We start from the raw sequence: 13479 nt of genomic DNA on the forward strand, positions 1-13479 counted from the left end.
ACACAACACAACACAGCAGAGCCCATATGATTCACTGCAGAGATGATCAGATCTAACAGATACTGTATCTCTTCAAAGGAGGCCACATAAGGCGTCCAGCGAGTGTTTTACTGTTTTCCTGGAACACAGACAGGATGTAACCTTGTTCCTGAGACTGCCAGGGAAAATAAGTACCAGGAAGGAAAGAGACAAAGGCTGTGCATCCCAAATGGCACGCTATTCCCTATGTAGTGCACTATATTGACCAGGGCCCATTGGGCTCTGATCAAAAGTAGTGCACTATATAGGGAATGGAATAGGGTGCCATTTGGGACGCATAAACCACAGAGACACAGGAGGCTAACCTAGCAGTCCCAGTTCAATCATTGTAATGGGGGACGCATCGTGGCATCATTAAGAGACTGAGGAATCGATCGAACTTATGGAACGGAACGGAAGGATGTTTCAGTAGCTCTCTGTATCCGTGGTGAAGCCTGCCTGCTATTCGGTTGTGATTGAGGAGAGAAGAACATGTTATCTATAGTAAGTGGGGTTTCTTTCAATATCAGGAAGGATCTAAATAAATGTGGGGGAAGAAAAGTCAATTCAAACGTCAGTGACATGAATTATAAACAATACAATAGTAAACATGTCGTCCCCCACGAATGATGCAGCGCCCCCCTTTGGGCCAATTGAGATAACACATTTAAGTTAATTACTATAGCTCCCACCTTGGGCCAATCAGTGTAATTGTGTAAATGCCGTATATCTATGGCAAGACGCATCATTCAACCAAGTTTCGTAACAATCAGGCCAGTACTGTCTGAGATATCACGTGTGACTAACGTATTAACGGACTGTGACAGATCCTGGCACTACACAGTCACAGGTCAAGATAACTATCAAGACAAACGATCCTCTCCCTGTGCTGTCTAGTCCTGGTGGGAATAGAGATGTAGACGTAAAGTCTGTTAGGCCAAAGCCTAACCCTTCAGCTGTACGCTAATATTAGTGCCCTGAGTCCTGTGACCAAGAGCGGTGTGTGTGTGTGTGTGTGTGTGTGTGTGTGTGTGTGTGTGTGTGTGTGTGTGTGTGTGTGTGTGTGTGTGTGTGTGTGTGTGTGTGTGTGTGTGTGTGTGTGTGTGTGTGTGTGTGTGTGTGTGTGTGTGTGTGTGTGTGTGTGTGTGTGTGTGTGCTTTAATTCAGACAGAGATAATGGTCTGCGGGGTGGATAGCCTAAATCTGGAGTTCATGTGCACACTTCCAAAACACACACATGCCTTCCTTCAAAGATAAAAGAGGCTGCAGCTACTGGTGACTCCACTGGGGCTGAGGCAACAATACTTCAACAATAACCACCACAGAGAAATGCAACATGGCTACAGAGGAGCGGGACAACAGGAAGTAGTGCTCTGCTTCACAGCTGGATAGCACTTACACAGAGCAACACTACAAAGCTCTAATAAGACTGTGTCGACCATATATGGAATGGGGTTAAAAAGACAATTGACTTGCGTAGAACTGAAAAAATATGTGTCATATTTCTGTATTTCACTGTTATTTATGCATATATCAGTAGCTGTGTTAAACATGATAGAAAACGGCCTGCTTGTTGTAACAAAGACTATTCACGTTTAATGCGAGGTCACTAGACACCATCCTACCAGTGTGCACGGCAAGAAATTAAGTACTTAACACATAAGATGGAATAAATTGCATTAAAATTACCTAATTAAAGTGTACTGTAAAACTGTGTGTGCTGCGGAAAAGCAGCAGAAGGATAGAAAGTCCTCTGGTTGATGTATAAAAGTTAGTCATGAGGGACTTCAGTAAATAATAGTGTCAACAGGTTCTATATAGCCTTATTTCCTGGATTCTATATCGCCTTACTTCCTGGATCTACATCTAAAATACAGAATCCAGGTAGAAGAGGATTGGTTATTTCACCAATAGAGTGCCTTTTGGGTAGTGTAATTTGGTAAAACAAAAAAGACTCAATTATTTCACTAAAGTTTTACATTCTGTAATAAAGAGCACATGTTCAACTTCAGAAAATATATATTTTCTAGATAATGATAAGATTAAATAAAACTGGGTCAGATTGAACACTGTTGTATCAAAAGTAAAACAGAGGGCCAGAAACACAAGGACAAAATTGGGAATTATTATTATTATTTTTTTTTTTTATTTAACCTTTATTTAACCAGGTAGGCTAGTTGAGAACAAGTTCTCATTTGCAACTGCGACCTGGCCAAGATAAAGCATAGCAGTGTGAACAGACAACAACACAGAGTTACACATGGAGTAAACAATAAACAAGTCAATAACATGGTAGAAAAAAAAGAGAATCTATATACAATGTGTGCAAAAGGCATGAGGTAGGCAATAAATCGAGTAATTACAATTTAGCAGATTAACACTGGAGTGATAAATCATCAGATGATCATGTGCAAGAAGAGATACTGGTGTGCAAAAGAGCAGAAAAGTAAATAAATAAAAGCAGTATGGGGGGTGAGGTAGGTAAATTGGGTGGGTAGTTTACAGATGGACTATGTACAGCTGCAGCGATCGGTTAGCTGCTCGGATAGCAGATTTTTAAAGTTGTTGAGGGAGATAAAAGTCTCTAACTTCAGAGATTTTTGCAATTCGTTCCAGTCGCAGGCAGCAGAGAACTGGAAGGAAAGGCGTCCAAATGAGGTTTTGGCTTTAGGGATGATCAGTGAGATACACCTGCTGGAGCGCGTACTACGGGTGGGTGTAGCCATCGTGACCAGTGAACTGAGAATTATTATGATTTATTATTATGAATTATGACGAAAATAACGAAAATATTAAATAACTAGGCCTGCAGTATGCTTGTACAGTAGCTAAAGTTAAATCCTGCAAATGAAACGCTGTACTGTGTATTTAACAGCACTAATTAGTGAGTAATCTGTATAGATAAGCAAGGAACCACAGTTTAAAAGAAAATTAACATGATAAGCATGGAGTAGATCAAATGCATTTCTTGTTAAGCATTGTCTTTCCATCATAGTTATCCAAATTGTGACCCCCTTTCTCCTGCTACCTCGGATTACACACACCCTGTTATTAACTCGAAATAAATTAACTTTAAATCAAAATCTATTACAGTTTTCTGTTTAAAAATGTAATTGAACACACACACCCTTATCTGTTAAAATCCACCACATGTATGTATTTTGTAACTTAGATACATAACCAATCAAAAAAGTGTGATCAGGGTAATGACATATAAACTCAGCAAAAAAAAGAAACGTTCCTTTTTCAGGACCCTGTCTTTCAAACACCAAAAGAAAGATGCCCAGGGTCCCTGCTCATCTGTGTGAACGTGCCTTAGGCATGCTGCAAGAAGGCATGAGGACTGCAGATGTGGCCAGGGCAATAAATTGTAATGCCCATACTGTGAGACGCCTAAGACAGCGCTACAGGGAGACAGGACGGACAGCTGATCGTCCTCGCAGTGGCAGACCACGTGTAACAACACCTGCACAGGATCGGTACATCCGAACATCACACCTGTGGGACAGGTACAGGATGGCAACAACAACTGCCTGAGTTACACCAGGAAAGCACAATCCCTCCATCAGTGCTCAGACTGTCCGCAATAGGCTGAGAGAGGCTGGACTGAGGGCTTGTAGGCCTGTTGTAAGGCAGGTCCTAACCAGACATCACCGGCAACAACGTCGTCTATGGGCACAAACCCACTGCCGCTGGACCAGACAGGACTGGCAAAAACTGCTCTTCACTGACGAGTCGCAGTTTTGTCTCACCAGGGGTGATGGTTGGATTCGCCTTTATCGTCGATGGAATGAGCGTTACACCAAGGCCTGTACTTTGGCGCGGGATCGATATGGAGGTGGAGGGTCCGTCATGGTGTGAGGTGGTGTGTCACAGTATTATCTGACTGAGCTTGTTATCATTGCAGGCCATCTCAACGCTGTGCGTTACAGGGAAGACATCATTCTCCCTCATGTGGTACCCTTCCTGCAGGCTCATCCTGACATGACCCTCCAGCATGACAATGCCACCAGCCATACTGCTCGTTCTGTGTGTGATTTCCTGCAAGACAGGAATGTCAGTGTTCTGCCATGGCCAGCGAAGAGCCCGGATCTCATTGAGCACGTCTGGGACCTGTTGGATCGGAGGGTGAGGGCTAGGCCCATTCCTCCCAGAAATGTCTGGGAACTTGCAGGTGCCTTGGTGGAAGAGTGGGGTAACATCTCACAGCAAGAACTGGCAAATCTGGTGCAGTCCATGAGGAGGAGATGCACTGCAGCACTTAATACAGCTTGTGACCACACCATATACTGACTGTTACTTTTGATTTTGACCCCCCCTTTGTTCAGAGACACATTATTCCATTTCTGTTAGTCACATGTCTGTGGAACTTGTTCAGTTTATGTCTCAGTTGTTGAATCTTGTTATGTTCATACAAATATTTACACATGTTACTGAAAATAAACGCAGTTGACAGTGAGAGGACATTTCTTTTTTTGCTGAGTTTATATTGTTTCTCCCTTCCTGTACAGTGGAAACACGTGAGCAATTTTTGAATTTCTTTCCACAGTAAAATTAATCTGATTAGAAAATGTGAGAGGACTACAGACATGAGTTAGATTCTCAGTCACACATTCGTCAATAAGGCCATAATAATTGAAAAAGGTCTTAGATTAGTCATCAATGACTTCAGTGTTTTACTATCACAACGAAGTGGAATGGGAATAGAAACTGAGCCAGTCTCTGGATCTAGGATCTACTATACTAATTTGCATCCCAAAAGGCACCATATTCCCTACATAGTGCACTACTTTGGCCTACGGTGGTCTAGAACCAGGGCCCATAGGCCATTTGGGACGTATCCTAAGGCGATGACCTTGTCCATCTCTATACGCTACAGGATGGAGCACTTCCTCTAGTTCCGGTGTGAGTGGTCAGTGGCCCTGATTTATACCAGCTGGATCTGCACGCAGTGAGGTAAGGCTCTGGGTGTGTGTGTGTGTGTGTGTGTGTGTGTGTGTGTGTGTGTGTGTGTGTGTGTGTGTGTGTGTGTGTGTGTGTGTGTGTGTGTGTGTGTGTGTGTGTGTGTGTGTGTGTGTGTGTGTGTGTGTGTGTGTGTGTGTGTGTGTGTGTCTGAGGCTGCTCCTGCTTGCTGACGTGGAGCGCTCTGGTTGGTCTGCCTAAGAATCACTGCAGACACCGCCCTCCCTTCCTCCCTTCCTCCCTCCATCCCTCACTCCCTTCCTCCGACACCCATGGCCCAGCTCAAACCCCAATAACACCCCTCGATACCCTCCTAACCCCTCACCCCCCCTGCTCGCACGCTGCAGATACGGGCCTTTGGAAAAGAATGCCTCACATTCTAACCCATCCCAACCCCTACTCTCCTCTCTCCACCCGCATGTACAAACTGAACACACAGTCCAGCTGGCCATAAGGGAGAGACATTAGGAAAAGCTGTCAGAACTTCAACATGTCTGACTAAGGAGAAATGGGAGACGGTGCTTTCTTCTTATCTATTCTCACTCAGTCCCCCTTCTACTACTTCTGACCCTCTTTTTAGCAGTAAATCTTATGAAGTCCAAGGAATAAGTACAGAGTAATCACAGCAGGTTTTCCAGGATGTGAGCCTCATTATGTGTGGATTAGTAGTGCATATTAATTAACCACACATGATGACGAAGAAGTAACCTGTTTTTCAACTGTTTTCATGAGAGAGAATGGGGAAACTTCTGTGGAAATGGATCGTTCTGGGGCCAAAATCTACATCACCTGCGTCCCAAATGGCACTCTATTCCCTATAGTGCACTACTTTTGACCGGGGCACATAGGGCTCTGATCAAAAGTAGTGCACAATATAGGGGATAGGGTGCCATTTGGGGTGTAACCTACACTTCCAAGCTTACTGTAATCTTGAATGTGGGCCAGGAACATTACATTAGGAAAACTTTGGGGGAGTGGAAGAGAGTCCACGTCAGTCCACGTCCAATGATTACTTCCACAGAAGAAGAAGACTTTTAGCAAAATCTCCAGTTTAAAGCTGATTTGCAACCAAGAAGTTAAACCTAGGGCTGGATTCAATCCGTATTACCGAAGATCAGCGTTGTAGCGTGGGGGGAATTTAAAGGCGTTTTCCGAGTGAGCCAACATATGCAGCGTTTACTGTGAATACAGTCTCCACGAACGCAGAAACATTGCCTTTAAATTTCAATCATGCTACAACGTTGATCTTCAGCACTACGGATTGAATCCAGACTCTAGTTCTTCTGAAGTTTAACTTCAAGGATTTATGTTTTTACATTTGAGTAGGTCCCTATATGGCATGACACACACTTACAAACATTTGCAGTGTACTACCAGCCCTCAGGATGTCAAAGATAATATAAAGAATCACACAAGTTCAAACAATTTCTGTCTGCATTAAACAAAAATAAATGGTTGCCTCACTTCCTTTTGTAAGCTGCAAACAGAGCTCCTTTGAACATGTTATATCTTGGAGAGGGGCTTGGCTGCCTCGTCAACTACAAAGCCACTAATGTTGCTCTACAACAGGACTCTGGGGCTTGTATCTCTGTCTTTGTACCATGGTGACCCGCTAGCCCCAGCTCCTTCACACTTCAAGCCAGAGGAGCACTATCCCTGAAGTGTCCAGTCTACACGGCATCATGGTTACATCCCAAATGCCAACCTATTCCCAAAATAGTGCACTGCTTTTAACCAGAGCCCTATGCGCCCAGGTCAAAAAGTAGTGCACTATGTAGGGAATAGGGTACAATGTGGGATGCATACCATGTCACTGGTTTCAAGGGGTATGAGAGGTGACAGAGGGTCAATGGGGTAGTCTAACTGCATTAGGCCTCAGCCAGCACTCTGCTAGCCGTTATACCAGCCTCACCTCTGTCTGAATGCATCACATTACAACACAAAGATCTGGGATTAAAATCTCTTCTCATAGAACCATGTCAGACCAGGCCAGGCATGTGAGTCTGTAGGAGCAAAACAAACCTTTACAAGGCAGAGTCTGTCTTCAGAAGAGTCAGAGACAAGGAATGTGTCTGTTTATTTAACATCTCTGCTTGTCCGACACGGACATTCCTGATAACGTCATACCGACCAATCATCACTGTGTATTAGCTGACGGTCCCGAGCTCACTTCAGTATCGTTGGAAAAAGCTTCAGAACCACCTCACAGTAATGTGCTGGTTGAGGAAAATGGTGGCCACACCAGATACTGACTGGTTTTCTGATTCATGCCCCTACCTTTTTTTAAAGGTATCTGTAACCAAAAGATACATATTTGCATTCCCAGTCATGTGAAATCCATAGATTTGGGCCTAAGGAAATTATTTAAATTGACAGATTTCCATATATGAACTGTAACACTGTAAAATCTTTTATATTTTTGTTCAGTATAATATTACTAGGGTGGCAGGTAGCCTAGCAGGTAAGAGCGTTGGGTCAGTAATCGAATCCCCGAGCCGACTAGGTGAAAAATCTGTTGATATGCCTTTGAGCAAGGCTCTTAACCATATGATATAGTAACTCTTGCCACTGTAATGTACAGGCCCAAGGTCAAGACAATAAGAAGACACAGTGGCTGAATAAATTCAACAACACCTTCGTTCATCACAAAACCTTAGAGCAACATCTGTCCGGTGAAGTCCACAAAGCATATTGCATGTAACAAACAGTTACATAACCTACAGCATAGTCAGTCAAGTTAATATTTCCGACATATTCGAACTACTAAACAACTATTGATTTAGAACCACAGAGTTACCGCAAGTCAGGAGCTGCCTCCACTATTCCAGCACAATTTCAACTTTAACATTTCCACATCATCAAATCACCTCTGCTTAGTCTAACTTCCTTTCATGGGCAATGATGCGCCAGCTAGTTCATGTTAGCCTACTACATATATCTATCTACATGTTGAACCATCCTTTCAGGCCAGAGGCACAATGTATGAATTTATGGTTGGATCAGAATCGCCATTGTAATCATTAGCCAGTACAGAGAATTAAGTAAAACCACAAGTCCAAATCCTTATCTCTATCCATGGCTAATTTAGGAAAGGGACGATTTTAACAAGCTAGCTAGCCACTGGATGACAACGACAACACAACGTGATGCAACAACGCAAGTTTTTGTCTGTCAAATAATTTGGCTTCTGATGTGATGTGATACAGTAGGTGTGACTGGCTTCCCTTTACACTTTTTTTTTATGTGCAAGGACCATTCACAGTTGAGCTCAGTCATTTTAGCTTGACGCTGATTGGCTATTATTATTAATTTTTTTATCAAGGGAGGCCAAATGCTCACTGGCTTCCCTTGCATTCAATGCTACAGGCGGCAACAATGTCATACTCTTTTTGACCACTGACCAGAAAGCATCAGATAGATATCCTACACATATTAAGACAGAGGGGCGCTGTTTCGTTCGCCTGGCTTTCTCTGGTGAGTTACATTCAGCCTCTTGCGAATTTAAGTGACATTTATGAAACACAGAGTCGAAAGATACATTGTTTTGTTTATTTTTTTCTTGGTACATTTTTGGGGAAGTGTGGCTTCGCTTGGCATCCATGAATACGTGCCTCTGCATTAGATAGAGAGAAAAACATGGATACGTAGAGACACATCACACATGCACACAAGGCGAGGGCTATGACAGTCAGATTGTGTGCTTCTGGAATGATAAAGAGCTGCAGTGGTTCTCTTCTCCCTCCATCAAGTGCCTTGTTCCCCAAAAGGAGGGGGAGGGTTACCAGCCTCAGCCTCCAGTGACCAAACCATGTCAACATGGCTGGAGGAGAGGTAGACTAGAGAAATACCGCAGTGGATTACTGTACATCCCAATATGATAGCCTATTGTTTACACCATCAAATCAGATTCGTACACAAGTGTTATTATTACAAAGCAGTATGATGACCCAGATAACATCAGTCACTGCTATAAGCTGGTTTATAACTAGATGGTGTAGTCAGACCAGACTAAACCACAGCATGTGCCAGGTTTGCTGATGGAATATTATTGTGGTTGTTACCATGCTGGTTCGCAATGCAATGGTCATCTATTTTGAGGTATAGGGTTTGACACTGACAGCAGCTGGACACTGTAGAGTCAACGCCAGCAGATTTCCAATGTCAGGATAAATGTGATTACTGCCATGTTTGTTGTGCCTGGTGCGGTGGGCCATTTAACCCTTCCTGTGCAGGATTGGTTGGTAATGGAGAAAATAGGACAGGCTGCAGTATTTTCCAGCTCTCTGGTCAAGGAAAACTGTCAGAGCCTTTTAAAATATTATGAACATGCATATTTCTGGTCATTTAATTGGAATAGCAGTTTGCCAAAAGGCAGCAAAAACCCTCATAGGCTCTTTGGGGTAAAGAATGTGATGCGCCAGTCTGGTGATTCCGTTAAGAACAGTAGGCTATCAATGACGTTTTTTGCAGTCATGTTCTTGTGAATGGATTTTCAAATAGAACATAAAACAGAACGCTTTGGCACGCGCACACTGCACAGCCACCCTTACTTCATTAACACGTCGATGAATACCGACACATTCACTCCAAGCCTTCGATCCCCCACTGTTAAAATGTTGAATGTGCATTTGATCATTTAGCAACAAGAACATGATTAATCCTCTATCTGTTGCTTATTTCTTGTCTTATGTAGGCTATAATAAAATAACTTACATTTCTCTGTTAATGTCAGTTTCTCATCAAAGTCGTTCTCAAGATCGTTGTATTCCATTTTTTCCATTCAAGCGATTCGCAGTCCTTTTCCAGTTGCAGTCATTCCTCAAATATATCGAAGAACAGGATAACAAACTCCCGGTACAGTCTGACCACCAATACGCCCTTCGTAAATCCAAAAGGGAACGGTAGGGATAAAAAGATAATAGAATAACTGGACAGAAACCCAGTGAAAAACGGGTGTGAAAAATTACAATGACAAGTAGTCGATAAAAGTCTCTGTTATTTCCTCTTGGGGTAGAGAACCTGTCAGATGCTATTCTATTGCAAATTCTAATAGATCAACTACGAAATCGAGAAGTCGGGGCTGGGCACAGGGACTTGCCCGTAGCAATAGAACTGCTTGACGAATATTTATGAGCTACAGCCGCTGCCTGCCTCTCTGATAGACTCTACCATCTGGGCTACCGGGGGTAACCAAAACGCGGTGCGCCTACTCATATCAAATATTTTATGGATAACATGCTATCACATCTAGAAATGTTAAACACGTCTAGATCACTTGTTCAACATTTGCATTTGTGTACTATAATGTGTGTGTGTTTTTTACGGGGAAAATAGGAGAATATATTGAGTTTTGCGAAAGGTTGACCCCCATGTTAGAAATGGTTATATCCATCAATAATCTATCCTGAACACTCCAAGCAAGGTGGACTATCTATCCAAGGAGCCCACAGAAATCTGTGCTATGACCATAATAACACTTAGTCTATTACAACCTTATAAACAGGTCATTCATCAAAGGGGGGAACACGGTCACTTGAACTCATATAAAATGTGTCATTGCATTTTGTCTGTCTTTTTTGTATTGCTCTTTATTCCCTAACTAAGAGGCAAACAGTGAAACAGCCTGCAACATAGGCTACAGGGGAATTCATGTTCTAATTAAAACAGTCTGTAGTGTGACACAGTGAGAGAATAGTGGTGATGATTAGGTAATTAATAATTAATACGACCTTCCTTTCACTGTAGGGGACACATTTATCTTGCAGAGGATGGAGTCTGGTGTCTATTCCAATTAGATGAGGCAGAGCGAGCATTAAGCCTGCTGGACCGGGCCTGTTACACAAAGCCAATGCGAGTGTATATTCTATTAGGTTCACTAACTTTTGTGAATAGTTATATACCTACAATTTAGTGAAATTATATTTTCAGGATATTGTTTTAAAAAACAATGTCCCCATGTGGTTTGGTCAGTCTGTGTGTGGATAATTCATTTAAAAATAGCTTTAACCTGATTCTCACCTCCACCCCTTGGCCTTGGGACATTTTTTATTTAAAATCAGATAAATAATACGTGTCAAGATAATCTGCTTCATACAGTATAGTAAGTAACTCTCTGAGAAAGTTGAAGAAACCAAACACAGATAGGATAGCAAATGCCTATATGACATATTTTAATATTCTTAGGCTAATGTAAATAATAAACCAGTACAAATTAATGCTATAAACTGCATTTCAAAACCAAATAGAATGATTTACCTTCGCTTCACTTTTCTAAAACATTCAGTATTTCACATCAACATCATGCCTGGTATTTTTTTAACACATTTTAATTTAACTTAGGAAGTCAGTTATGAACAAATTCTTATTTACAATGACGGCCTACCCCGGCTAAACCCAGACGACGCTGGGCCAATTGTGCGCCGCCCTATGGGACTCTCAATCACGGCCAGATGTGATACAGCCTGGATTTGAACCAGGAAGTGTAGCCTCTTGCACTGAGATGCAGTGCCTTAGACCGCTGCACCACTCGGTAGCCTGGTATACTGGGTCTACTGGAGATCAGGGAATCAGGACATTCATGTAACATGATGTCAGGATGCTTTGAAAACGAAAGGCAAAATGCATTTCTAGGTGTTGAGACAAATTTAAAAAATGCATGAGCCACTTAGGACAGTAGAAGCAACAATGCAAATATTCCAGAAAGTTTTATCGCAACAGAAGGGCTCATCTCCAGTTTGAACGCTAGAATCTCTTTCTTTTTCAAGTTCTTCTGACACTCTTTTAAACCATTGCACTCTGTTGAATCAAGACAGTTCAAAATCATACTGCAGAATGACAGAAAATACTGACAAATCCTGCGGGAGATATAAATATAAATATTTTTCAACAGTGTCAGCACTGACGAGTGTCAGCGCTGACGAGCATGGGAGCCTATGACATGGATCAAAATACACCAACAAGATGAGTTATGATGTCAGTGAGGTACTGTTGCTTGTCGATGTACTGTAGTGCACTGTACTGCCTCTCGAACACATCAACAGCCTCTCTTAAACCCAAGACTAGCAGCAACAGCATCCCTAATGGAATTGTTTTTTATTAGTTTGAATTGCACTACAGTGCCTGTGAAGGAGAAATTACTCTGGGTAGTAGTAATCTACAGTGATGTGGAGTCTGGAGGATCTCCTGTTAAGTAATGAGATTTTGAGAAGCAAGGACAGGAAGTAGGGGGTGGGGGAATGGTAGAGGACATTCAATCACCCACACCCATCCAAGATGAGGTAGGGCTTGATTGGAAAAAGGTCTCTCTCTATGATGCACACACAATGAAATGTTATCTGCAAAGCTCATAAAAACTTTCCCATACACTAAAAGGCACTCATACATACTGTATGTATAGCCAGTTAAACCCAAACATTATGCAACAGTTATTCAGGTTAATCAAAACACTGTTTAATATCCTTCACTCTACTCGTATTTCTTGCTCGCTGAAAGTTCCTGGTTTGAGAATACTGAATACACAACAATGCAGTGCAATCAACCAGGCTCCAACTCATGTTTGTACTATTTTCAATATGAAAATAGAATGGATAAGTCATGATTCCCGGGGGCTTGTGTCCCCTGCTGATACAAACAGCCATTACTAAGCCTATTCTTCCACAAATCATTCAAGTTATGTTTTACAGCTATACAGAAGGAAGCAGGATCAGTAAAGAGGTTTTGTTGAGCTGATGATGATTTTTGGTCACAGTCAGTCTGTCTGTCATCTATTCTATCCATCCACTCTTCTATCCCTCCAGTCATCTACCTATCCATCATTCATCTCATCCATCAATCCATACATCCACAGTTATTGCTTGAGGTTATTTTTCACAGAGCATTTTAATTTCTGTGGTATTGTCTGTAGGCTATTACATATTCATAATTAAAAGCACAGCTTCCTAATTCAACCGATCAAAGGCTCTCACAATCCCACCAAGAGGCAACAAAACAGAGGTTCTAATATTTTTCTATTTTTGAACTATCTTTTGTCACATGGTCCCTTGAAGCAATCTGAGATTGTCTCCACACTCCTGTAAATATCTCTGGCAGTTTTTAAACAACTTATGCAATCTTTATGAAACAATAGCACCATATTCTGCCCCTAATCCCCTGATGTACTGCCAACTCAGAGAAATAAGCTTAGGTCGACACGATTAGCTCTACCATAAATTTGAGTTAAGATGCCCTTAGCCACCCCAACACTTTAGCAGCGTTCTGTGGATACTCCAAATGATAAATCCCAAAATTCAATTGGATCTCTTATTCCTTTATTTTCCAGATTATCAGTAACTTCAGAGAAAAATATAATTAATGGAGTTATTGCTCTTTTATTTGATAAATAAAATGTTTTATTCAAGAAAGAGTGATAAATGGCTTATGTTGAATATGTAGCATGCCTGTCGGTGCACCAATGATTATTTAGATTGGCTAAGAAGTGTGACAATAAAGAGATTACAGATA

General features: G+C 41.9%; 1 protein-coding gene across 9 annotated transcripts in view; it reads right to left on the minus strand.

Annotated features, from left to right (window-relative positions):
• map7d1b (MAP7 domain containing 1b) overlaps window positions 1-10133 on the minus strand; it is a 50980-nt gene extending 40847 nt beyond the window's left edge. For 8 of the 9 annotated variants that reach the window (XM_055893834.1, XM_055893830.1, XM_055893833.1 and 5 more), the window contains exon 1: window positions 9694-10133. In XM_055893834.1, coding sequence (XP_055749809.1) covers window positions 9694-9760 — 67 coding nt within the window. In that variant the 5' untranslated portion in view covers window positions 9761-10133. The remainder of the gene's footprint in view (window positions 1-9693) is intronic. The other variant, XM_055893828.1, reaches the window with a different exon arrangement.
• Window positions 10134-13479: the final 3346 nt, after the last annotated feature.

The sequence above is a fragment of the Salvelinus fontinalis genome, chromosome 32 (assembly GCF_029448725.1).
Source record: "Salvelinus fontinalis isolate EN_2023a chromosome 32, ASM2944872v1, whole genome shotgun sequence".
Lineage (NCBI taxonomy): Eukaryota > Metazoa > Chordata > Actinopteri > Salmoniformes > Salmonidae > Salvelinus > Salvelinus fontinalis.